Source organism: Staurois parvus, unplaced genomic scaffold (genome assembly GCF_062004578.1).
Source record: "Staurois parvus isolate SC_StPar_1 unplaced genomic scaffold, SC_StPar_1.0 ptg000544l, whole genome shotgun sequence".
In the NCBI taxonomy this organism is placed as follows: Eukaryota; Metazoa; Chordata; class Amphibia; order Anura; family Ranidae; genus Staurois; species Staurois parvus.
The window spans coordinates 350,024-376,662 of NW_028318340.1; the positions used below are offsets into that span (position 1 = coordinate 350,024).

Genomic DNA, 26,639 nt, shown 5'->3' on the forward strand with positions numbered 1-26,639 from the left:
GGCAGTATAGGCGTCAAACAGCTGTAGCTCGACCCTGACGCGTTTCGAGCGAATTCTCGTAGTCATAGGGTTTTCCGCTATCTGAACTGGCATACAAGTCTACAATGCTCTTAGAGTTCCATCAAAAGAAGACATCGCCTAAACTCGGTTTATCCTTGAAGGCCTTGGTGCAGTTGTACCCCCTGATAGGGCTATATTTACCATAACAGTGCTCATGAGTTAGTGGCCAAAGTAGTATGGTAACCATGGATAGCACCAAAGTTCAAAATGAACAAATGACTGTAACTTATTGTTTCCTTTATTGTACAGGGGATGTTGAGAGGAGTCAAAAGGTTCTTCATAGTTCAAGAAACATGAACCCCTTTTTCTTTTCTCTTGTTTGTTGGTATGTATAGATGGGTGGGTCTGCATGGAAAGCAGCATCAATGCTAACCATTAGCACATAGTAGTGTTAGTTTTACTACTATAATAAAATGCGTCAATGGGCAGATCTTGTACAAAAGGGCATTATGGTCCAGGTATGTCTAGCCAGGGTCATGTCTCAGTAGAAGCCCCACCTTTTGCAAGCAAAGACGTTGTACCACTTCTTCCATATATCTTGATATGATTAGAGGCTAGGTTTACACTTGAGCTTGAATCTCTTCAAGCATTTTTGGAGTGTGTTTTATACACACTTGTACACTTCTTTTCAGGTGTTTTTAGGATTTTTCCTTTTTCCTTTTAGCCAATGAAAAACTAGTTACTAAGAGAAGAGGCAAGAAAACACACCTTGAGTGTAATTTAAAATGTTTTTCAGATACTCCCAACGAAATCAATTAAGACCAAAAATGCACAACTCTGCCCCGAAAAAGCTCTTGTACTTTGAGCTTTGGGTGAAAAACTGCAATCAACAGGTGTGAATTATAAAGTGGCTCCTGCTGACATGACACATAATTGATAAAACGCATAGGGCGGGGCTTCAGGGATACATCACTTCCTTTTGTTGGAACATAGGTGAATCACAAACTGGAGTTCCTAGCCTGTAACCTATGCTTGTAATCTATATTTTAATGTGAGTGCGTTTCTATTGTTTTTTCCAATAAATAACCTTACCACATTATGAGAAGCTTCCCCATCTCTTTATAAATGTAACATTTGGCATACCATCGAGTTTCTTAAAGGCACAGAGACACTTAAAGGTGTAATGACTACATATTTATCCATGTGTACAAGATGAACCAGGAGATGGATCGGAGATCAGTTTGAGTTTATTAGCTGCTTATGGAAAGATGCCAGTTTGTGTACCAAAGTGCATTTGACTTCCTTTTTCATTAAAGGGGTCAACAACCTCCTGTGAGTGTGGTGTGAAAATAGTTGGTCACAGAATTTTAGACTAATTATATCACTGAGCACTTTTTTTAATAATATAAGGAAAAGAACACCAGTTGCATCACACGGACATTTTTTTATATTATTGTTTTTATTTTTTTATTGTATGGTGATCTCATTTATTTGATGGCACAATATTGATTTTTTTATTGGGTAAGAATTTATGAGAGCACGGTCAAGATCCCTAAGGATAATCCCCTTGAGGATTTGCTTTGATTATATAACAGGCTTGAATTGGCAATATAAGATACAATGGGAATCCTCAACTCAAGCAATGAAGTGCTTCTTAAAGAGAGCGCAGCAGGTCTTGGGCTCTATGCTGGTCTACAACTCAATGGTGTTAACTACTATAATATATTCACTTATGGCTTTGTTTGCTTGAGTAATGAATGGAGAATAAATTGAAACCATACACCTCTAACATCACAGCAGGGATGTTCAGCAGAGTGGGAACTCTTCCAGAATGTCACAGTACAGCACCTACAGCGGTGACTTACAAGACTACATCCATCAGGCCATGGTGAGGACTTGGATCTGAAATGTTCTGCTGTATTTTAATGTCTGCATTTGCATACCATAATGAGCATTAATAGTAAAAAAGCTATTTATTGCAGTGGTTGTGCACAATAGAATCACGTGTGTCCAATTATAAACAGTCTGTCCACGGCTTTGAATATTGGTCACACTATGAGATTGCGCGCCTGCTGTTCCATTCTGTGCCTTTCCCGGTGGAATTAAGCTGCAATCCAGGAAAAGATGCTGATGAGAGGACCAGTCAGGTATAAAAGCCGTTCTAATAAAAACAACCTTATGAATGCATCTTTGTAACAGGTTTTAATTAACTTAATGGCAGCTGTATAGCATTGCGCAGCATGCATCTGTTTCGTGAGGAGTTATTGCTTTTGTCTTATCCCCAGTAAAAACAACGATAACATTTCAGTTATGAGAACATTTCAGGCAGGGGGAACATTACAAGAAGCCTGCTTTGTTTGCCTGCCAGTTATCTGGGCTCATGTCAGCGGTGCCGGTGTCGTTTGACACTCCTGTTTCAATGTAAGCATGCAATTAGCCTGTATCTCTAATATATTGTGACATATTTTCTATGAAGGCACCTGCACTGGTTGACGTGCGTCTACAGCTCAGTCTTTATTTTGAGGACATGCTGAGTACTTCAGTCTATCACACTCATTAGGTATGATATGGAGGAGGTGGAGGGTGCTGTAGTTTATCAGTCTTCTCTTCTGCCAAGTACAGTCCTTCTTGGTGAATGTGAGAACATAATACAGATGATGGCTGTAGCTCTAAGGAGCCTGGCATACTAAAGCTTTCCAAAAGGATATGTAAACTCTAATGCCTAGTACACATGCTGAGAAAATCGGACAAATCATTGTGTTTTTTTGCATACTACTCTCATATTGAACACGAGAGTGCTACTAAGTGTACGAAAATTCTTGCAAAATCCAGTACAATTTCCCATGTGCGTAGCAATGTTAACAGTGAACTTCTCACATTTGGTCCCCTTTGGTCTGTTAAATATACCATTGAAAATATTTTGTTATCTCTGTTTGATAAGTGCAGAAAATACCTGTTGTTCCTAACAGGAATCTTGTCAACTGATAACTTCCTGTGTTGCATTCTTATCATTTACTTTGCTCTCCGCTATAGCTATAAGTAGTTGGTGACGTTTAACTGGACTTGTTCTGTAATTTTAAAAAGTCTCATAGCTTCTCCAAGTTCTCCGCTATAGCTAGAGTACAAGTAGTTAGTGACATTTAACTAGACTTGTTCTAGCATTTTAAAGACATCTTGTAGCTTCTCCATATTCTCCGCTATAGCTACAAGTACTTAGTGAAATTCAACTAAACTTATTCTATCATTTTAAAGACATCTCGTAGCTTCTCCATATTCTCCACTATAGCTACAAGTAGTTAGTGACATTCAACTAGACTTGTTCTAGCATTTTAAAGACATTTCGTAGCTTCTCCATATTCTCCGCTATAGCTACAAGTACTTAGTGACATGCAACTAGACTTGTTCTATCATTTTAAAGACATCTTGTAGTTTCTCCATATTCTCCACTATAGCTACAAGTAGTTAATGACATTCAACTAGACTTGTTCTATCATTGTAAAGACGTCTCATAGCTTCTCCATATTCTCTGCTATAGCTACAAGTAGTTAATGACATTCAACTAGACTTGTTCTATTATTGTAAAGACGGCTCATAGCGTCTCCATATTCTCCGCTATAGCTACAAGTAGTTAGTTATCATTCATATCACTATACTTGTTCTATGATTTTAAAGACATCTCGTACCTTCTCCATATTCTCAGCTATAGGTAAAAGTAGTTAGTGACATTCAACTAGACTTGTTCTATGATTTTAAAGACATCTCGTAGCTTCTCCATATTCTTCACTATAGCTCCAAGTAGTTAGTGACATTCAACTGGACTTGTTCTATCATTTTAAAGACATCTTGTAGCTTCTCCATATTCTCCGCTATAGATACAAGTAGTTAGTGACATTCAACTAGACTTGTTCTATCTTTTTAAAGATATCTCGTAGCTTCTCCATATTCTCCGCTATAGATACAAGTATAAATAAATATATATAGTGTGGCGCTCAAAATAAATAAATAAATATCAATATGTGATCAATTAATATACAAAAATAGCATATAATGATTAATAAATACTCCATAAAAATAATGACAATAATACCTCAAGTGATCACACTCTAACAAATCAAAGTGTCTCAAATAAATATATAAGTGCATCCATAAATAACTCAAGTGATCACACTCTAAAATGAATCAAGTGACTTAAATAAATCACATGCTTATAATTACCATATAGGTGATCAAAGAATTAATACCAACTTATTAAAAAGTGTAAAAGTGCCAAAAAATAGTGCAAAAAAAATGCATAAATGTCCGTTCCTTCAAAAAATCAAATATAATAATGTTCTTCAAGTGATAAATCAATTCATGCAATAAACGGTGATAATTAATGGGTGATTTGTGCCAAAATCTTCTCCAAACAGTGGCTAAAATGCCTCCTCACCTCCTCCCTGCGACCCCTAAGGGCCAACAGGCTTGTAGGATCAACCTGGATCCTAGAATCAAAAGAGGGCCAACAACTTTTCCTTCCTTCTTTGTCTTTCCTGGTGGGCCTCCTATTTCCCTTATGCAGCCAAGGTGCCTTAAAGAACAATGGCTCACCGATCCAGTGAGCCAAAGAAGAAAACACCCTCTAAGTGTAGTATTAAAGACTCCTTTATTTCCAAAATGCAAAGTAGCAGAACTCACATATCGCAGCAGACCTCCCTCCTCACCGATGTGTGGGTACACTGCATGTGAATTGGGACTTCCTGGTGTAACAAGATGGCGTTGCACGCCGGAAGTGCGTCACCGCGCACCGGAGACTGCGGACTCGTAAACCTACGCGTTACGTCACTGACAACTCGTGACTTCCTCGGGGTAACAGCTATCAGACGCAGTTCCTCCCTATATACTGGACAAATCAACGTTGATTTGTCCAGTATATAGGGAGGAACTGCGTCTGATAGCTGTTACCCCGAGGAAGTCACGAGTTGTCAGTGACGTAACGCGTAGGTTTACGAGTCCGCAGTCTCCGGTGCGCGGTGACGCACTTCCGGCGTGCAACGCCATCTTGTTACACCAGGAAGTCCCAATTCACATGCAGTGTACCCACACATCGGTGAGGAGGGAGGTCTGCTGCGATATGTGAGTTCTGCTACTTTGCATTTTGGAAATAAAGGAGTCTTTAATACTACACTTAGAGGGTGTTTTCTTCTTTGGCTCACTGGATCGGTGAGCCATTGTTCTTTAAGGCACCTTGGCTGCATAAGGGAAATAGGAGGCCCACCAGGAAAGACAAAGAAGGAAGGAAAAGTTGTTGGCCCTCTTTTGATTCTAGGATCCAGGTTGATCCTACAAGCCTGTTGGCCCTTAGGGGTCGCAGGGAGGAGGTGAGGAGGCATTTTAGCCACTGTTTGGAGAAGATTTTGGCACAAATCACCCATTAATTATCACCGTTTATTGCATGAATTGATTTATCACTTGAAGAACATTATTATATTTGATTTTTTGAAGGAACGGACATTTATGCATTTTTTTTGCACTATTTTTTGGCACTTTTACACTTTTTAATAAGTTGGTATTAATTCTTTGATCACCTATATGGTAATTATAAGCATGTGATTTATTTAAGTCACTTGATTCATTTTAGAGTGTGATCACTTGAGTTATTTATGGATGCACTTATATATTTATTTGAGACACTTTGATTTGTTAGAGTGTGATCACTTGAGGTATTATTGTCATTATTTTTATGGAGTATTTATTAATCATTATATGCTATTTTTGTATATTAATTGATCACATATTGATATTTATTTATTTATTTTGAGCGCCACACTATATATATTTATTTATGTTTGTACACTACACTAGGTATTAGTAGGAGAGTGTTGGCAGCTGTACTAGTTGTTCACCATTTTTAGCGCAAGAGGATTTTTTACACTATTTATAGATACAAGTAGTTAGTTACATTCAACTGGACTTGTTCTATCTTTTTAAAGATATCTTGTAGCTTCTCCATATTCTCCGCTATAGCTACAGTACAAGTAGTTAGTGACATTCAACTAGACTTGTTCTATCATTTTAAAGACATCTCGTAGCTTCTCCATGTTCTCCACTATAGCTACAGGTAGTTAGTGACATTCAACTAGACTTGTTCTATCTTTTTAAAGATATCTTGTAGCTTCTCCATATTCTCAGCTATAGGTACAAGTAGTTAGTGATATTCAACTAGACTTGTTCTATCATTTTAAAGACATCTCGTAGCTTCTCCATGTTCTCCACTATAGCTACAGGTAGTTAGTGACATTCAACTAGACTTGTTCTATCATTTTAAAGACATCTTGTAGCTTCTCCATATTCTCAGCTATAGGTACAAGTAGTTAGTGACATTCAACTAGACTTGTTCTATCATTTTAAAGACATCTCGTAGCTTCTTTATATTCTTCACTATAGCTACAGGTAGTTAGTGACATTCAACTGGACTTGTTCTATCATTTTAAAGACATCTCGTACCTTCTCCATATTCTCCACTATAGGTACAAGTAGTTAGTGAAATTCAACTAGACTTGTTCTATCATTTTAAAGACATCTCTTAGCTTCTCCATAATCTCAGCTATAGTTACAGGTAGTTAGTGACATTCAACTAGACTTGTTCTATCATTTTAAAGATATCTCGTAGCTTCTCCATATTCTCCGCTATAGCTACAGTACAAGTAGTTAGTGACATTCAACTAGACTTGTTCTATCATTTTAAAGACATCTCGTAGCTTCTTCATATTCTCCGCTATAGGTACAGGTAGTTAGTGACATTCAACTAGACTTGTTCTATCATTTTAAAGACATCTTGTAGCTTCTCCATATTCTCCGCTATAGCTACAGGTAGTTAGTGACATTCAACTAGACTTGTTCTATCATTTTTAAAACGTCTTAAAGCTTCTTCAAGTTTCCGTTATAGCTACAAGTAGTTAGTGACATTCAACTAGATTTGTGATATAATTATATGTTATATAATAACGACTCGTAACTTCTCCAAGCCACTTCTTCAGTTCTAATTAGTGTCAGAACAAGGTAAGACACTACCATGTAATCACCATGGAATGTTTAGATATTGATTGTCCAAGAGCAGGATGGGGTGTGAAAGTTGTGGAACCACCCTGTTCTAGTTTCAGACCTCCCATCCTGTTCTTGGAAAATCAAGATCGACACATTCAATGGTAAATTGATTAAGGTGTGGGTATAAATGACTTCCTGACACTCAATGGAAGTGAAGAAGTGGCTTGGATGAGCTATGAATGTGTTCAAAATTACAGACCAAGTCCAACTGAATGTGTCTAACCACTACTAGCTAAAGCCTGGTACACATGGTAAGTTTTTTTTTTTGTCCTTGCTGATCTATTATGTTCTGACAGGGGGACGCCCCCCCCCTCCCCGTCTCCCTGCCAGAACACAGCAATCAGCGCTCACAGACATTGGCTTTTTGGTCATTGATTTTCCAGCATGCTCATTCGACAGAAGCCGGCCATGTGATTGGCTTCTGTCAAACAAGGACCTGTACACATAGGCCAAATGTCAGCTGGCATCTACTATGCGATATTCAGTGTGTATGGGGCCTAAGAGTGTTACTGGCAGGATCATTCTCTAAAATAAAAACCCTATACAAAGAAAACTATTCAGTTTTATCCAGTATGTCGTAAAATTAAAAAAATCATCACATTTAAGAATGGATAATATATTACATTTTTGTACTTGGGTTTATCATATTTTGTGCACGGCTGCATGAATGCATGTGACTTACTTGCACACCCAGATATAAGTGAGCATAGTATTTGTGTCCTCTTTCTCTTCGCATCAACCCCCCGTCCTCTGCCCCTTCACATCACCCCCTCCCCACAGCACTTCCCCCTTCACAAACCCCCCCTTCCCCGCAGCACTACCCCCTTTCACATCTCCCCACCCCCCCACCAGGACTGTCCACTGCTCCCTTCACATCACCCCCCCCCCCACACACACACACACAGCACTATCCCCATTTACATCATTCCCCCACCCCCACCTCACAGTAGTGTTTTGTGCCCTCTTTTACTCTCCTACCTTACACAGAAGCAGAACTATTCTGAATGGAAGGTGGGAGGCACATCAGCACTGGACGGGAGCGGGAACTGCTGGGTTTAACTTTTCTTATTAAAAAGCTGATTATTGGTAGCTAGGGCTGCACCCTATACCTACCTATACCTTAGCAACAAATCACTGGCTGGTTAACGTGAAAAGTTGACTATTGTCCTGCCTCCCGATCTACACCTTGCTGTAATAATGACAGCAGTTAAGGCTAGGGGAAAGAAGTGCCTTCTAAATGATGCGATCCGGATGGGAGAGTGGCTTGATCTGGATCCAGACTGTTTGGCCGTGGTGGGGACATTTCAGATTGTCATCTCCTTTCTGTGTACTTTGCAAAGTAGTTTGTAATTGGTTGGTAGGTTTATAATAATATGTATTTAAAAAACAGATCCGGTTGGACCCCTGATCCAGATTCTGCACAGAAGCATTCTTTTACTGTCCTTACAGTAAAATCACCCTTATCTATGCATTTTATAAGCTACATTTATTTTACCACACATTGGTTTAAGTGTAAAAATAGTTGAATAAAGAAGATGATGGGTTAACATGACCATATTTCTGCATTTCATTGCATACTTAAAAAGAAAAATGTGGGTCATTTTTAGAATTCTTGAATCAAGTTGTTGCCATATAACATTGGAGAAACACATTTTTCTTTTTTTGGGAAGTTAAGCCTGGTAGTCCCCCCTCCTCTCTTCATTATAGGAAACATTCATGTGGCATTCTTGTCGAGCAGAATCTTATTGCTTCTAGTCCGTCCCAGTGGACACCCATTTATTGCTCAGTTGCTTCCTGCAATAACTGCTTTGCATAGTGCTTTGGTTATTCATTTCTCCATGATCTTCTGTTTCCACACTTCCCAGCATGTGGCCTCCATCAAAACACACAGTGAGATGCATCTCCGGTTTTATTGGGGGTGGGGATGGAACTTTTAATCTTCTTTAAAGAAAGCTGACTCTAGATTTGAACGACTTTGCACATTTGTTTTACTAAAGCCAGGGATTTTTCCAGGCACGTATGTGTATTTGACCTGCCAATCTTGGACACAAGTTGGCTTCGGTGTGGACAAGTGGACACAGATGTCATCGCAGTGATGTCCTGATCTCTTAGGCACATTTAGAGCCACCACTTTTTTAAAAATAAAAAAAAATATATTATTTCTTAATGTAGTACAAAGAGAAATATATATTTACTAAAGTTTTATTTCCAACATTTAAAAAAACTATCCTTATTTTTACTTTTCAACATAAGTTTTTGCTTTTGAATAAGATTATATTTTTTCAATATATATTCTTTCCTGTGTTTAATATAATTTGCCATGAGATTTGATTTTTAAAGTATTTTTTCCTCTACATTGTGGCTATTATGATTTTTGGTAGTAAATGTTTTTTTTTACGACCAATTCTATACCTGTTTTGTAGCCCCAAAGGAGGAGGGTATTTCTTGATCTGGCTGATTGTATTGTCCTGCTGAACAAACACCAGTATTAAAAGTTTTTGGAGATTCAGTTCATTGGTCTGGTCTCTCTTTGGACTTTGTACGCCGCTTATTTGCTTGTCTCCCTACACACAAAAATAATGTACGTCTTTTACTACTTTGTGACTGTGTTTTCTGCATTGCTAAGTTTATATTTTGACTATGTTTTTGTTCCAATAACATTTCTCAAAGTAAAAGAACACCACCATATAGCACATATAATTTTTTCCTTTGTCTTTCCAGTCAAAACATTTAGTAGTTTTGGGAGCGTAAATACAAAATGAAGCACAGCGCTGCAATGCTTTGTGGCCATTCTGCCATTCGACAAATGCTTCAAAGTGACATTGCTGCCGAAATAAAAAGGTGAAAAAGGCTGCCTTGCAAAATACAAATACAATACTAACAGTGGCTCCTTTGCTGTTGGAATTGTCAGCATCTGACATCTTACATATCAGCAGGGACATACTAGTGACATAGTGGCTTGGTGGGTAAATTTACAATGTACAGCAGGAAGACAAAAACCTCTGACATACCTGGAATTCACAGATGCTGACGATTTGATTGGTGGCTGTAGATTTTCAAGAATGGAGATTGGCTGGAAGAGAGTTGTCATTAGTATACATAATTTTAAATTGCTGGTTTCTTTCCTTACATTTTTATTTAAGGGGTCTTGCTTGCTGGGAGCCTTCTTTTATTCTAACTCATGCATTTATTACTCTGCCACCAGTGTTTTTCCTACCATCTTCAAGCCAGTCCGGTGACCTTCCTCTTCTTCCTCTGGCAGTGGCAGAGGGCGGACGTTCTTCCTAAACTGTGTGGTGCTCCCATAATGATGCGTGAGCACCGCTCAGTCTTGAAGAACTGTGAACCCAGCCTGCATGTATGGTACACCCCTAGTGGAATGTAAATGACTGGATGGGTTCTAGTGTCATTATGCACCAAGAGGAATGGCGGCTCTGCACAAAGAAGAAAGCTTCCATTACCTTCCATAAAGCTGGCCACACACCATAATTTTCCTCCAGATTCTCCCATCTATCCGAAGAGTTGGATGGAGGAATACCCCCTGTTGGAATATTGTAGTCTAACAGCTGCACCTGCTGGCGTTCAGAATATACTAGTCCATGGCTAAAACCACTGGTCAGAAAAACATTTTCAACTTATCCCTTTGGCAAAAGTTAAAAAAAAAATTACTATCTTCTGTTGAGTGGGGACTGCCACACAGTGATCAAAAATCGGCTGGTTTCTTATGAACCAAATTTCAATCAGGCTGAAATTATGTCGGACTTCAGCAAAAGTAATGCATGCACCACCTTACAAAACACAGAGCAATTGGATCATATGATACCTCTATACCAAGGGTGATTTGAGCAACATGGGAGAAGTCAAAGATCAACGGGCACAGTGTTGGCCAGTGTCACTTCCTCACACCTGATTAAAACCTCTAATTGCAGTACTACTGTGTCACAATCGTGTGCTTTGCACAATGATCATGGGTTTAAATCAGGTGTTGAGAAAACAACATATCGCCTCCTCACCACCTGTCAAACACACTTGGATCACTTTGCAGAGGAACAATAGTGTCTGCTGCACTTGTGAATGAGCCCTTAGTTGCATCCGGCAGTGGCACTCTTAGGGCTCATTCACATGTAAAGTTGGGCTATGGTAAAACCCTGAGGATTAGTCATGGTTTTACCACCCTCAATCCCTACCCCCTTTAGCTGCTGAGGCAGCAGCCAAAGGTATACACATGCCGCAGCAGGAATTACACCCCCTGTTGCTTTTGATAGGTTCTACTGCCTGTCATTCGAGACCCATTCAAGTAAATGGGGCCACTCTGCAAGTGTCCCTCAACTGCATGCTTCTGCATGGTCCAAGGGGTTAAAGCAGGTGGTGAGAAATCAACACACCGCTGCCTGTTTAACCCCTTGTTTGCTGTATTGCACAAGGTTTCAAGGCATTTGCACAGTGGCCTCATTCAATCAAGAAGAAGGGTTAGCCACACACCAGGTGGTTGATGAAATATCACAATGGTTTATTGAATTCATAGGACATAAAAGGCACCAGGACAAGTACATGTCAGGGCAGGGCTGTGGAACGGACAGGTAGGCCTAGTGGCAGGGTAACGCACTGGCTGACAACAACCACCACCAACAGACCGAAGTCCCTCAGGGCGCGGAGTCTAAGTCCCAGGCTGCCCTTCACCAGGGCCCCTGATGGTGGGGATGGACTTGACGTAGCCAGGAACCAGGTTGCGGCCCCCGAGACACCCCGGCTGCGGTAATGGCCGCCGCCAATGGCGTGTAGCTGGTGAGAATGACAATAGCGTAGTCAGGCAAGCCGGGTCGACAACAACGGGACAAAACGGTACAGAACAGTAGACAGAGAATAACAGGTCACAGGCCGGGTTCAGCAACGGAAGGTCAGATCGAAGGAAAACACAGAGAATGGTCTTAGTCACAAGCCGAGTCAAATACCAGAAGAGTCACGAGCGTATACACAGAGCTGTAGCAAGACAAAGACACAAGTGCAAAGAGCATGTGCGGATCACAGGCTTATATGTACTCAGCCACACCCCTCTGGGGGATGGACCTCAGAGACCAGAAGGCATAAAAGATTCCCACCATGCTCAGCAGAAATCCAAGATGGATGCCAACACGTGGAGTAACATAACCTCTGGGAAAAGGTAGGACCTTGACAGTACAGAACTGTTGACGCTTTTCAAAGGATCACGTGCTTATTCATTCACTTGAATGAGTCATACTTGGCAGGTGCTGCACCCACCAACCATGACAGTGTAGGAGCTGACACTACAGAGTTCTTGCTCCCCACTACAGCTCCAACTTTACAAGTAGTCCCTCTGCATTGCACTCTGATGTTCTGGGATGGTGGATCAGCAAGACCTGACCGTGACCTACCAGTCACCTGGCCAAGATCTACTGGTTGCTGACCCCCACTCTATACCATGTAATCTGGTGCAGGCTAATGCACTGCGCTTGTGACATTGTTAGCATTGCACTAACACTTGCTGCAGATTGCAAGTGCAGTGCATTTTGACCATGGTGTTGGAAACGGGCCACGGATTGTGGTTTTCCCGCACTGCGTTCTGGTGTGACCTGGTCCTCAGTCTATGGCCAGCCTAACTCATCCAAGTCCTTCCTGTCTAACATGCCTCACCGACACTTTAGCTCACATTGGGAGGGTTTCAGCAACAGAGGTAGTTCAGGTAGTTCAGGCAATCCAGAAGGCAGTGGGCAGCAATAGGTGTAGCCAGATGCTGATTGACAAACTACAGGCTTTTGAATCAGCAGTGACATTGCTGATAGCCACATCCCCTGCAACATTTTCACATTCCACTGTAGTACAAGCAGGCACAATCTACATGAGATTGGCAACTCTGTTCTGAATTCAGGAGCAGTGCAGCATCATTGCCACCCCATCATAGGTTCAAAGTCTGACAGTATTAGACTGTCAGACTTTGAAGAAAACTGTAATATGTAATACTATTAAGTGCTGTAGCATATTGTATATTTTTTAATGGGAATATATGGTGTATAGCTAAAAAGAAAAGAAACAACTTTGAAAATCTGTACATTTGCAAAATTAAATTTTGGAAAGAGTAACAAGCTGTCTCTTTTGTTATGGGAGTTCTCCATAAATCGTACGCTTTGTACTGAGCAGGAATTTATATGGAGAAACAATATCTGTCCTGATAGCATTAATACCTTTTTGACAGCACAGTATAGCCTCCTGGGGGAATGAATAATAGAGAGGAATAAGGACAGTGATCTGTGATTTTTAAAAGGTGCGTATCTTCCTCCGAGATTCCTTACTTTAAATGGAGAAAAAAAATACACGTGACTGTATCAGCTAAGGTTGAGCAAATGTCAGAGCACTGGAGAATATGACCAAGATCCAAGCACAGGTGCAAGAGCACAAAGATTACTTAAACTGCTTACAGATTCATTTCAAAAGCATTTTAATTTAGCACAATTTCAAAAGGAACAATAAAAATACTAAAAGTGGAACGAAACTGCCGAGGTGACTGCAAAGCATCCTGAGCAATTAATTTTATGTGTGGAATTGTAGGCTTAAAGAGAAGGTTCAGAGCAAATTAGCAAACCCCATGTGCATTGCTTTGGTATTAGCAGAATCATGCCCTGGCTAGGCAACATACCATTTAACTAAATATCGAACAGACTTACAGTAGAACAATGGAAGATGGCACTGATTAGAGGGTCTTGAAGGGTTAAAAAGCCATTTGCCAGACTCAGATGGGTCTAAAGCTGACTTAGTGAACCCGCTGATAAGTAAAATGCCTGCAGGAAGAATAGATCAGAAGGTTTTATAATATGCATGAAAAGTGGGTCAACACATAGCATATGAGATTCCCGAGTTCGCAAATTACATCTGACACATCTAGTGTGCAAGTATAGAAGCTCAGTCTTATATTCTATGTGCTTTTTGTTTGTGCTTGCAAAGTGGTCCTACTTACATTGTGCGCTATTGATTTTTCTGCTTGTCTGTTGCTTTAAGAACAGATTTTGTGCCAGGTATTATTAAAATCCCTACTACCAAATCTGTGATCTTTGGCACCAATATTTTTGTGTTGTGCTGGTCTGGTACAAGGGCAATAATCACATAAATAAGTTCAGCAAGGTTTCATCATAATAGATGGAGAGCAAAATTGTAGATTATTGAAATGGCTTAGTCCACATATTGTTTTTTTTAGGCTTGGTTAACAAGCACATGGGTGCTAACGCTGGATGGGTAAATGCGCCTATGTGCATGAAGCCTAAATTACTAAATTCACAATATAAAAATGCTAAATAACAATCTAAAAATCAACCAGAACATTATGGGTGGTACTAAAGGGAAAATCCCTCACTGATCTCTGTTGCTGCAGATACTGGGGATCGATTCATTCTCAGGGGTTCGCAGCTAGCACTGAAGTTGCTTCAGACCCCACCCACATACTTTTCTTTTTTTCCCTTTTGCAGCCGCCGTGCGCCACGGTGTCAGGCTGCCATCTTCTATAATAATAATCTTCTCTTTCTACTTCAATGGAAGCCATCTGTCTCTCCTTGGTTCTTACAGCTGGACTTTGATGACACGTTATCAGGTCTGCCGTCCAGCCACTGTGTCCCTGCTCCTACAGACTCCTGCCTTTTCAGATATCGGAAGGGTCAGGATGCACTGGGAAAAGTTCATTTTGCGAATGCAAGTGATGGTCTACATCAGTGGTCTCCAATGTGGTCCTTTGCTTGCTTTTGCCCCTGGGGCGCTATTCCTTCAACTGACACCAATGATGGGATGCCATTTCTTCCACTGACTCCAATGATGGGGCACTATTCCTCCAATTGACACCTTTGATGGGGCACTATTCCTACCACTGACACCAACAATGGAACACTATTCTTCCCATTAAAACCAGCAATGTGGCATTGTGTACTCACACTGGCCACAGTACTGCCCCTTAAAGCCTGAAGGACAGTATACTGGCCATTTGCTTAGGTAGTTTGAAGACCCCTGGTCTACATCAAGTAAATCTTTCAGCAGCTCATCTTATGTTGTATGCCCCTTCCAGGAGTGATTCTCTTCAAACCTTTTATTTTTATTGTAATCACAGAGCAAGTACTCTGCTGGAAGTTGACTTGAATGAATTCAGTGCTTTTGCTGCAAACTTTAAAGATAGCGTGCCACCATACCATTCACTTGAGCTGAAATCTCCCAATAAGATCATATGTGCATGTAATGTGTTTAGGCATGTTATGTACCAGTAAAAGCCTGCCTAGTTTATACATCCAAAAGTTTTGAAAATGTTGCTGGGTGCTGCCATCTTAATGTGGTGGTAACAGCGTTAGCTGACTCCGAGTTGTCACTCAAGTCATACTCCATGGTATTCCCCTTCACTCCTCTTCCCAGCTGCTACATAAAGTTTATGTGGGGAAGGGAGAAGCAGAGGAGCTGGGCTACACACACAGTAATTAAACACTCCCAGAAGAGGAGAGGGTTGTGAGGTGTAAGAAGGGGCTGTACTAGGGAATTGGCTCTCCTGGAGTAGTTACATTTTCTAGCAAATTCAAAACCGATTGCAAGTTAGTCAAACATCGTTTATGGAAAGAAAAACTACAAGCAAGCATTTAAAATAATTGATATTCTTGCATTTTGTTTTTTTTTTGGTGACAGGATCTCTTCAAGAATGAAATGCTCCACAGTGCCTGCATCTACAGAGATCCGACAGGAGTTATTTTACAGCTTTTTTGACTGCTTGCTAAATATGTAGATTCACTTAAAGGGTCATTAACTTTTTTCCTTACAAGGATCGTCATCCATAAAAATATTTGAGACTAACACAAGACACAAAAAAAAACTGTGGGAATGCTATTGCATATATACAGTATATAATATCACTGGACAGGGGCGGACTGACCATTGGAGCTCTCGGGCACTGCCCAAGGGCCCGTTGTCAGTAGGGGGCCCCATGAGATGCCACTGATACCTTTCATAGGCTTTTTTGGGTGTGGTTTTAGTGTTGGCGAGGACACAGGAGCCCCATGATTTCCAATTGCCCGGGGGCCCCATGAGTTGTCAGTCCGCCCCTGTCACTGGATTTCCATATCCATGCTAAATAGGGTGAATCTGCATTGCATTATGATTGCTAGCACCCATGGCTGGATGTAAGTGCTCTTTGGCTGAGAATTTTCTGCTCAGCCCCTTTGACAAAACTTGATTGAAAAGTCGACTTTTATCGAGCTGGGTGGTGCCACAACATAAATTATGACCCATTCCTGCTGAAATTTTATTTGTGTATGGCCAGCTTAAACCAAGGATCATCCTGTAATACAGCCTTTTTCAACCAGAGTGCCCAGGCTCCCTGGGGTGCCTTTTCAAAATGCCTAAAATTGCCCAAAAATGTCATCCAGCGAGTTGGTGGATGACGTCTGCCTTTTGTTACATAAAGCCACAGGTTTTCATTGTACAATATTACAGACTTGGGCACTGCGTGAGCCAGCTGCCAACACCCTAGCAACCCCCAATGTCATCAGCTGATAATGAGGACTTCGAGCACCTGCACAGCATCCTTGTTTGACCCCACTCCAAAGACATACTGGTAGGTGAATTGGCTCCTTTCTAAATTGGCCTTAGTATGTGTATGTATGAATGTGAGTTAGGGACCTTAGATTGTACACCCCTTGAGGGTTAGGGACTGATGTGAATGTACAACATATATGTAAAGCACTGCGTAAATTGACGGCTCTATATAAGTGCCTGAAATTATCCCCCTTCCCTTGGGCCACATTAGTTACTTGGAGAAGAGAAAATGAGGGAGAAGAAATGCTGGAATACTAATCAGTACAAGTGTGCAAATGTGCATTTGCTTTGTAAGAATTAATTACCTCTAATGTTGGGTGTCCTACATGTGTGGAGCCTGTAATATGTAAAACTATAAGTTTAGTTTTTTACATTTTAGAACAGGGTGCATCAAGATTGTGCAAAAATTTAAAAGGGGGTCTTGGCTGGAAAAAGGTTGAGAAACATTGGCGTAATATTAAACGGAATAGATTTTTAACATAATACTGGTAAGTACCAGATGTGTATTTACAGGAAATGTGTCTGTATAGGCTACGGTATTTTTTGGTGTACCGGTGCCAAGTTAACTCAAATGATGTACATTTGGCATTGGTGTGCTGTATGACCTATGTAAGCATAAAATATCTCCTTGCTCCCATGATGTATTTTGCTGGAACTGCAGTAAAACAATTTTGCATGCATTTAAACTGTTACCACTGTAAAGCCTATAAAGTAGAATTGTCTGTTCATAATGGAGAAATTTTCCCTGGCTCAAATCATATAGTCCTTCAGTAGTTGCTTAAAAATTGGCCGTTCATCTCTTTACCACTCAACCACTGCAGCCATAAAGTGCATAATCATGGCATAATAATCACAAAGCAATAACTACATTTATTTGCATAAAATTGTAGTAATTGCTATTATAATGTGTCATGTTACTATGTCTACTGTGTATGCAAACTTTACAATAAAGACCTTATTTTTGATGTAAAAAAATTTAGCAATTGCAAGTTTGATAGTAGGGAATTATATCCCTGTGGCTTATGTAACAAATAGTTTTGTATTTTTATTTTTATTTATGCACAGTCCAGCTTTTATACCGCTCAGATTTCCAGCATACCTTGCTAGCCAGTGACAAGTAGAGCATGGCCATGTCTTGGTTGGGTTCTACAGCTATAGTATGTCCATGTGAGCAAGGCCTTATTATACTATACTATATTAAATCATAAAAGTACTCAGTCATATCAGGCTACCAATGGTTCCCTATGGCCTTAGTCATTTCTGAGGGGGACTTTTATAGAAATAAGAAATTCTGACACAGCATGCTTGTTCTGGGTTTGTGTCTCACAAGTAGAGAAGGGCCAAGGTGTGGGCCAGACCCAGCTTGGCCTGAGCCCACGGAAAGTTGTCAAATAATAACAGGCTGCAGACTCAGTGAGTTGTGGCCAGGGAATGGCCACTGTCTTGGAAATTCGCTTTAACGAATTTCTCCTTACCGTGAGTACTCGCAGTTGGATGCGCAGAAATCCCCCATAAAGCTGTGCGAATCTCGCTTACCACGACTGCAGCCAAACTACACGATTCCTGCCCATCCAAATACTTTGGTTCTGTTGAATTTGTGGGTGATTGGAGCTCCGTTACCCTAGAATGATCACACGACACTCTAAGGCTGGTTGCAATCCACATAAGGGCTGATTTTAGACCCAGCTCTCTGTTTTATTAAAAATACACACATGCCCCCCACATGAATAAAGTCAATCCCTCCCACCGAACAATGCAATGGGGATTGCCTATACAGAGGATGTACATTCCAATTGGAGCATAGCCTTTGCTATTATCTATCACTGGTCCTCCCCCATGAGTCTTCTGAGGTCAGCAGACTTCCTCCCCTTCCCCCCTATGAGCCATCTGAGGTCATATTTCCTGTCCTACTAGCTTCTATTGGTATGCAAAATTCTCTGCACAAGCATCTCCCTAAAAATATCAGTCTGTACCTGGATGGGCCCGATACGATCTTTATTAAAACACATCCATCCGGATACAGTTCAGATTAGTAATGGGTTGTAAGATATGCATAAGCCTACACGTGGAGTTCACACCGCTTGCGCATTGCGTTATGAAGCCCACGTGGTACCATGCTGCTGATATGCGGATACAGGCCCACGGTCTACTGACAGCAGCATTCGCATGGAATGCCGTGGTGGTATACACGCCGGTCTATAAGCGCAGATCTGCCATCTCATCCATTACCAAGCTGAGTACTGTAATACATACATTGTACATGCGCATGGCCCAATTGCAGCCTTCAGAGCTTTAATTAAGCCACACGAGAGACATATGAATAACACGAATATATGACACATTTAAAGTTCGACCAACAATACAAAATTTCCATGACATTCCCTCCTGTTTTATCATATTCTCCTCGTGTCCCTTCTTGATCTTCTTCAGCTTGATGGGTGTAGTCTCAAACTTCAAAGAGTTCCTGTAGTTGTCCCTGAGAATAAAGCTCCACGGGGTACCTGAAACAACAAGACCCGACGCAGACTCGACGCAAACAGGCTTGATTGAAGCGATGATCCTCAAGAGCGTTGGAACCTTCACTACAGGAAGGCTCTTGCAAAAACCACAAACAGACTTGTGGTATGAATAAAGCTTGTGATCCCACGGTGGTCTGGGGAGATCCAGCAATAGATTCTCAAATTGCCCCTGCAGACGGGGCCACACAAGGCTGGTCTCGACCCAGACAGTTTTCCAAATCGCAGACACAAACAATGATGAGGCTTGAAGCTTGCTTGAAGGTCTTGGAGAATGTGGTCTTCAGAGAGATAAATTAGAGGGAAGCCAGGACGTAATCTGTAGAGAAGGTGGTTGATTGGTGAGGTCTTCCCCCGATCAGTGGTTGGAGTGGGATCCCCGGAGCGGGCATGGAGATGTGGTCGTCTGCCCGAGCTTGGCTTACACGGTCGATGAGGCAACAGGAACATCTCACCGCGGCATATAAAAGGCAGATGAAAAAGAGAAGCATCAGGATATACACTCCCACTTCCTTCAACCAAGATCCGATGGAGAACAGGAAATCTCCCAATCCTCCCAAACCCTTGAACGGATTCCAACCCTCACTAGCTATAGCTCTAGCTTTTCCCTGTAGTTCACTAACTTTGTCCATATGGGCCTGGACCTTGTCATCGGTGTCTTCTATCCAAGTACAACAATCCTCTCCGATGAACTCACAGAACCCCCCTTTGGCGGCTAAAAGATAATCAAGGGCCATCTTCTCCTGAAGCACTAAAATTCCCATCTGCCGTTGTTCTTGGGCAATTTCTCTGACAGCCTCTACGGTCTCGTTAAACATACTATCCACGATGACAGAAAAATTGTTCAGGCGCTTCATAAGTTCTATTCCCCATCCTGTCCATGAGGGGAACCAAGCCCATGCCTGGTCGCCCTCAGAGAACAGTTCCCTGCGAACTCTCCCTGCCATCCTTACCTTCTTGTGGACCATCAACTCTTCATGGTCCATCACTACATAGGATGCGGGGACTAGCTTTATGAGGGCACACGAACCTTTCGCGTTCTGGGGGAATGTTCTATAGGCTGCCGAACCACACAGAAAATAGTATGGACCTGTCAGAGCAGAACAGGAGGAGTTCCTCGTTCGGCCTCTGGCACTGAGCAACAGTTGCACAGACTGGGGGATTGCTCCCTCAGTCTGCACATCACATCCGTCCTTCCAACACACGTGGTCTGGTCGGTCAGTGTGGTTACTCAGAAGGGAAGTCTGGTTAGTCAGATTGACAGTTATACCTCCCTCACAGGTGGTAGTCCCAACAAACTTGTTACCTGTGCCAAAGCTGATGTTAAAGCACACCTGAGGGCTGCCTAGCTGCCCAGTTACCCATAATGGACTGACGAGGGCCCTACAGGAGCTAGAGCTAATATTGGTGCTGAAACTGATGTTACCTGCTAAAAATGTGTCATTAAGTTCTACCGATAAATGTCTACGTGGGGGCTGACCAGGGGTCCCTTGCTTTTTCATGCCGACGCGGATGTCATATAGGGCATGAACAGCGGCCATTGCGGACATGTGATGACTGGGTGGGGGCTTAGAGCATACCCAACAGTTGGTTTTGTTGGCGGTTCTGGCTAAACGTAGGTGCATTTTAAATAAAAGGTTGGGGTATCTGCCATCTTTTCCTCCGTTCACACACATGTAAGACATACAAACAAAAAGAAAAAGGAAAATGACACCCCTCATTCTCTGGTGTAGCTGAGAAGCTTCTTGCAGTGGCTTGCGTGCACCCAGTTGTCTCGTCCCTCGAGCTTGAGTGAGGTAGGTGTCGTCAGCTGGACTTGGTATGGTCCGGTGAACCGTGGCTCGAGTCCGGTTCTTTGATGTTTCTTTAGGACGACCCAATCACCTTGCTCAATAGAAAGAACACCTGTTATTGTATTTGGATCGGGGAGCGATTCGCGAACCCGATGGTGTATCTTCTGCAGCTCCCGTTGCAGAGATTGCACATAACCTGTAAGCTGTGAATGCAAAGACGACAACTGTTGAGGAAAGTACAACCCTGTTTTGGGAGGTCCCCCAAACAACACCTCGTAGGGTGACAGCCCATGTGGTTGCCGAGGGGCATTCCGGATGGAATAGGGGGCAATGGGGAGACACTCAGGCCAAGGTTTTTGGGTATCGGAAGACGTTCAACCTTACCGCTACTCTCGGGGTGATATGGGGTGTGTCGCCGCTGACTCCAGTTCCACCAAAGAGATGCAGTCGTGTCCTTTGGAAGAGAGATTAGTAGTGGACAAAGAAGACATGTTAGCAGAAGAGGTGTTAGTATTGTTAGTCGTGTTGCAAAATTCAGCACTGTCATTGCTGTCCTCCCCCCCTTCTCATCTTCCAACACAGGAAGAAGAGAAGCTGGGTTAAGAATAGTGCATCGTTTGATAGTGAGGTTAGTAGGGGTTAGGAGGGTTTTCCCCTGAGAGGGGTACCTTGCCTTGGATGTCCTGTTTTCGCAGGACCGTTCTTGCTGCACTGGTGTCGGTGAGGCAAGGGAGGGGATATTTTAATTCCTCTAGAAAAAGATGGATCTGGGCCGACACCGATTTGTCAACTTCCTATGAGAATTCATAGGAGTTACTTACCATGGTGGTCATAGGGGCGGAGGACTCATCAGGAATGAACTGCCACCGACCTTTAGGTAATTGGGGACAGCTCCTCCTCATGTGCCCCGTTTGGTGGCACTGGAAGCACCTGGGTGGGGGCCTATTCTTCCTGTGACCCAGATCCCTTGGTTTTTCGTGTGGGGTCTGGGACATAAGAACTTTGGCCTTGTCTTGTTTTCTTCTATCCATTTCCCTCTCTATTGCCGCAAGAGTGGAAAGGATAGCAGGGATAGACATCTCATTATATTCGGGTCGGGCCAGAACCAGCCTTTCCCGAATTTTAGTATCGATGCCTTCCAAAAATTTGGCCCGCAACAGAATGTGCGTCGCGGTCACCTTTACCCCTTCAGTTGGAGCATCAGGTCCAACTTCCAGATCTGCATCCAGTGCCGTCTGCTTGAGACGGCGCCAGAAGCAGGTGCTTTCCTCATTAGGACCCTGGGTGAGCTTCATCATGTCCGTAGTAGAGGTAGCACCATACATTTCTGGAAGCTTTGCCTTTAGCTGTGTACAGAACTCTTTGCCCCCTGAAGTCATCTCCTCATGCGTGGTTATAGAGCACCCTGCAATCACTGTACTGGCCACTTCCATGCCCACCTTTGCCCGTAGGATCTGTGCACAATCTGACCCGCTCATACCATAGCTGAACTGGTTTTGTCCAAACATTCGAGCAAATCCTCTCGGATTGACTCGATAGTCCGGGAGCTCAGCCAGAATAGTGCGGATCTCTGCCGGGGTGAAGGGGACATGCCAAACTACCCGTTCCCCTAAAGTCCGTTCCCCCCGTGCATTGGGAGGACCTTCAAATTGCTGCACCCTGACTGGATAGGCCTCGGTCCGGGAAGAGTGTAAGGGCTGACCCAGCATCATCGGTGGGCTTAGATTAACCACCTCGCTTACTGCACCTTCAGGTTTGAGGTCCCTCAGATCAGGGTATAGCTGGGGGGCAGGGGTCTGATCAGTGGTTCGTAGCGCTTTGATGCAATCCGCCCTGTTTTTTAACCGGGTGTCTATTCCCCTTGATTCACAGATAGTCTGCAAATCGGTTGTTGAGTAGGCTTCATAGTTGGAAACAGAAGGAGCTGGGGTGAAGCAGGGAGAAGGGAGAGGTAGAGGCAGAGGCTGAGGCATAGAGACAGAAGACACAGAAGGTATGTCAAGAGTGACGTCACTAACAGAAGAGACAGGTGCAGTTATACTTATCTCAGCCACTGTTGGTTGTTGGGGGACCCCAGCAGACCCTGATCCTGCCTGCCTTAGTAGAGTCAGCCCTGAAAGAGCTTCCTCCACCTCTGACACCGGATCCTCCTGTTTTATTCCCTCTGGAGGCCAGGTATACATCACCTGGTTCTTCCGGACAGACACCAGTTTATGTATGCCTTGCTTCCCTAATCGGATTGACCTGTGAAGCCATAGCTGTGCGATCTCTAGTTCTGACGCCTGCATCCGTGGTTCAAATTCAGAGATGAATTTTTCCCACCTCCATGCGTCAAATGTACCTTCCCGGGGAATTTCCCATCTGGTACCCTTCGACCATTTATTCCACCTTTTGAGGGGTTCTGTAGACTTCCCCCCCAAACTCACCTTCATCAGTTGTGCAGCTGTCCTTACCCTGAAGAGGGCTGGTTCCCCCTCTCTCTTCATGGACTGACTACTGCCCATCGTGACTAGTCACTGGTATATATCCCGCGTCCGGGTACCTGTTTACCCCCTGGAGCACTCGGTGGGATCCTACCGAGAGGCCTGATTCCACCACTTTCCCAGCACAGCGTAATTTATGTGATACTTATCGATCACCCGAAGCGCATCAAGTGGTGGTCAGACTGAGAGCACACCTCCCACTCCCACAGCGCAATTTGTGTGATCCTGACCACCCGAAGTGTTTGTGGTAACCAGGCTAAGTGTTATACTTACCTGGACCGCCCACTCGCACAGCGTAATTTATGTGGTTCTCATCACCCACTGTGTTTGGCAGGCCACACCGCACAATGATGAAAGTGGCTTTTCTCTCCCTGCACACAGTAGCTAACACAAGTCAAAACAAAAAGAGGGGTTCTTGGATGTTACTTAGGGGTCACTGGTTGGGCAGAAACCTGCTAACTGACCTTTAGGAAATTTGTGTAAAGAAAAAAACTTTCCTAATACACACAGAAAAACCCTTTTTCAACCTGAAAAACTGTTAAAAAGGACAAAGTGGATCCTTATGAAAAACACGGGACGTTTCACAGTAAAACAATTACACAGAGGTAAACCGAAAAACTGCGCCAAAAGTAACCTTGTTGCTGACGCAAAAATCACTCCTATCAGCACCGCTAAACGATCCACGTTATACACGCAATCTTTACTGCAACCACCTAGAACCGTTTACACAAAAAGTTTGCTGGACGTGAAACACGCGACACAGCAGCTTAAAACAAACCCGCTTTACAATAAGGAACTACTTTTAACAGGAAAAACACAAGAAAAACATAATCACTATACAAGAAATCTATGTGCAAAAACCCAGACTACACCGCGCTCACTAAATGTGGAACACGTGACGGGAAAACTCGCTTAATACACTTTAAATTGGCTGGCAATACGCAAATTTAAAGCTAAAAGCAAACAAATGAAACTGTAAAAAATTTGGATTAAAAACACAATATGGGTCAAATGCATATAGGAAACTTCATGCACATTGCATAGAGATTACTGCACATTTGGTAGCCAACAAAATGGCCACCAAACAAAAGGAGTCCATGTGGTTTAGTCAAGAAAATGACCCCCCACAGGGAAACACACGGCAGACTCTAGCCTCAAAATTGCCTCTTACATAAAACAGACTTTTAGACAGAACATACACTGGACAATTACACAACAATATGAAGTACACATACAACACAATTTGGGCACAATCACAGAACGGACATAAAACACCAACATATCACACTAACATGCACATGTAACAGAAAGGACCCCCTGCTGCATGCTTGCTGGGAGCAGTAGTACCACAAAACATTGTACAGACCACATAACACAGATCTTACAACAGTTAACAATTAACCTAAGCCTTTCAGCACTGTAATAATTACCTCACGTGGAGGGGGGTAGAGCAATCACCACAGTACCTACAGCCCACAAATACTTACCTAACACTATGCAACAACTTTTACCCACTAAAACATATACCCGTTTAATTTTTGGTTGGAAGATTTTTAAACTTGACCAAATCCAGCCAACCAAAACCCACCCCTCTGCTGCTCTCCGCAGAGACAAACCCTTGTCTTTCACCCACAAATCAAGAGTTTAGGACAAAAAACGAGGTCCTTGTTAAGCGGTATTTCTTGTTAGCTAACAGAGAGCGAAATCAGCCACACGAACACGCAAAAAGCGATCCTCTTAATGGCAGAGAGACCTGAAATGTGCCGGCATACTTTTTGCTAGTTCATGATAGTTCATTTCCCCCCCGTTCTTTGTTAGCTATGCAATAATACGCGTTAGTATCCACCAGGCTCGCCAAACTGTCTTGGAAATTCGCTTTAACGAATTTCTCCTTACCGTGAGTACTCGCAGTTGGATGCGCAGAAATCCCCCATAAAGCTGTGCGAATCTCGCTTACCACGACTGCAGCCAAACTACACGATTCCTGCCCATCCAAATACTTTGGTTCTGTTGAATTTGTGGGTGATTGGAGCTCCGTTACCCTAGAATGATCACACGACACTCTAAGGCTGGTTGCAATCCACATAAGGGCTGATTTTAGACCCAGCTCTCTGTTTTATTAAAAATACACACATGCCCCCCACATGAATAAAGTCAATCCCTCCCACCGAACAATGCAATGGGGATTGCCTATACAGAGGATGTACATTCCAATTGGAGCATAGCCTTTGCTATTATCTATCACTGGTCCTCCCCCATGAGTCTTCTGAGGTCAGCAGACTTCCTCCCCTTCCCCCCTATGAGCCATCTGAGGTCATATTTCCTGTCCTACTAGCTTCTATTGGTATGCAAAATTCTCTGCACAAGCATCTCCCTAAAAATATCAGTCTGTACCTGGATGGGCCCGATACGATCTTTATTAAAACACATCCATCCGGATACAGTTCAGATTAGTAATGGGTTGTAAGATATGCATAAGCCTACACGTGGAGTTCACACCGCTTGCGCATTGCGTTATGAAGCCCACGTGGTACCATGCTGCTGATATGCGGATACAGGCCCACGGTCTACTGACAGCAGCATTCGCATGGAATGCCGTGGTGGTATACACGCCGGTCTATAAGCGCAGATCTGCCATCTCATCCATTACCAAGCTGAGTACTGTAATACATACATTGTACATGCGCATGGCCCAATTGCAGCCTTCAGAGCTTTAATTAAGCCACACGAGAGACATATGAATAACACGAATATATGACACATTTAAAGTTCGACCAACAATACAAAATTTCCATGACACCACCCAACAGCTGCATGTAACAATGGGGTGGGGATGCTGGTGAACCCATTAGCTTAATATGGCTAGATTTGGTCGTTGACATTTCCATGTGGCCATATTAAGTTAATGATGTCACCAGCATCCCCATCCCATTGTAACGTGTGGTCTGCTATCGTATGACATGTTACAACACATACAATAGCTCTGAACGAGCGCTATCAAAACTGGCAAGCATGTTCAAATGTGAAAGTCAAACCAAACAAATTAAAACTAAAGGCAAAACGTTTTAATTTTGAACAGAGTAAAGCTGGCCATAGATGGGTAACATTTGGAAAAAAAATTCTAAGGTTTTTCTAATTGTTAATGGGCCAAATTGTCGTTCGTTTTTGATCTCAATGAGGAGATAATTCAAAGG

General features: G+C 42.6%; 2 protein-coding genes across 2 annotated transcripts in view; one reads left to right on the forward strand and one right to left on the reverse strand.

Moving 5' to 3' along the window:
- The window catches only part of LHFPL6 (LHFPL tetraspan subfamily member 6), a 270,547-nt gene that overhangs the window by 116,462 nt on the left and 127,446 nt on the right, over positions 1-26,639 (forward strand). The gene's annotated exons all lie outside the window — the stretch shown is intronic.
- Positions 18,303-23,869, reverse strand: LOC149451216 (uncharacterized). The gene is made up of 2 exons (XM_089690809.1): positions 23,389-23,869; positions 18,303-21,053 (listed from the first exon to the last, which is right to left on the reverse strand). Exon 2 carries the CDS (start codon positions 20,888-20,890, stop codon positions 19,466-19,468), a length of 1,425 nt encoding a protein of 474 aa, XP_089546935.1. The 5' UTR covers positions 20,891-21,053; positions 23,389-23,869; the 3' UTR covers positions 18,303-19,465.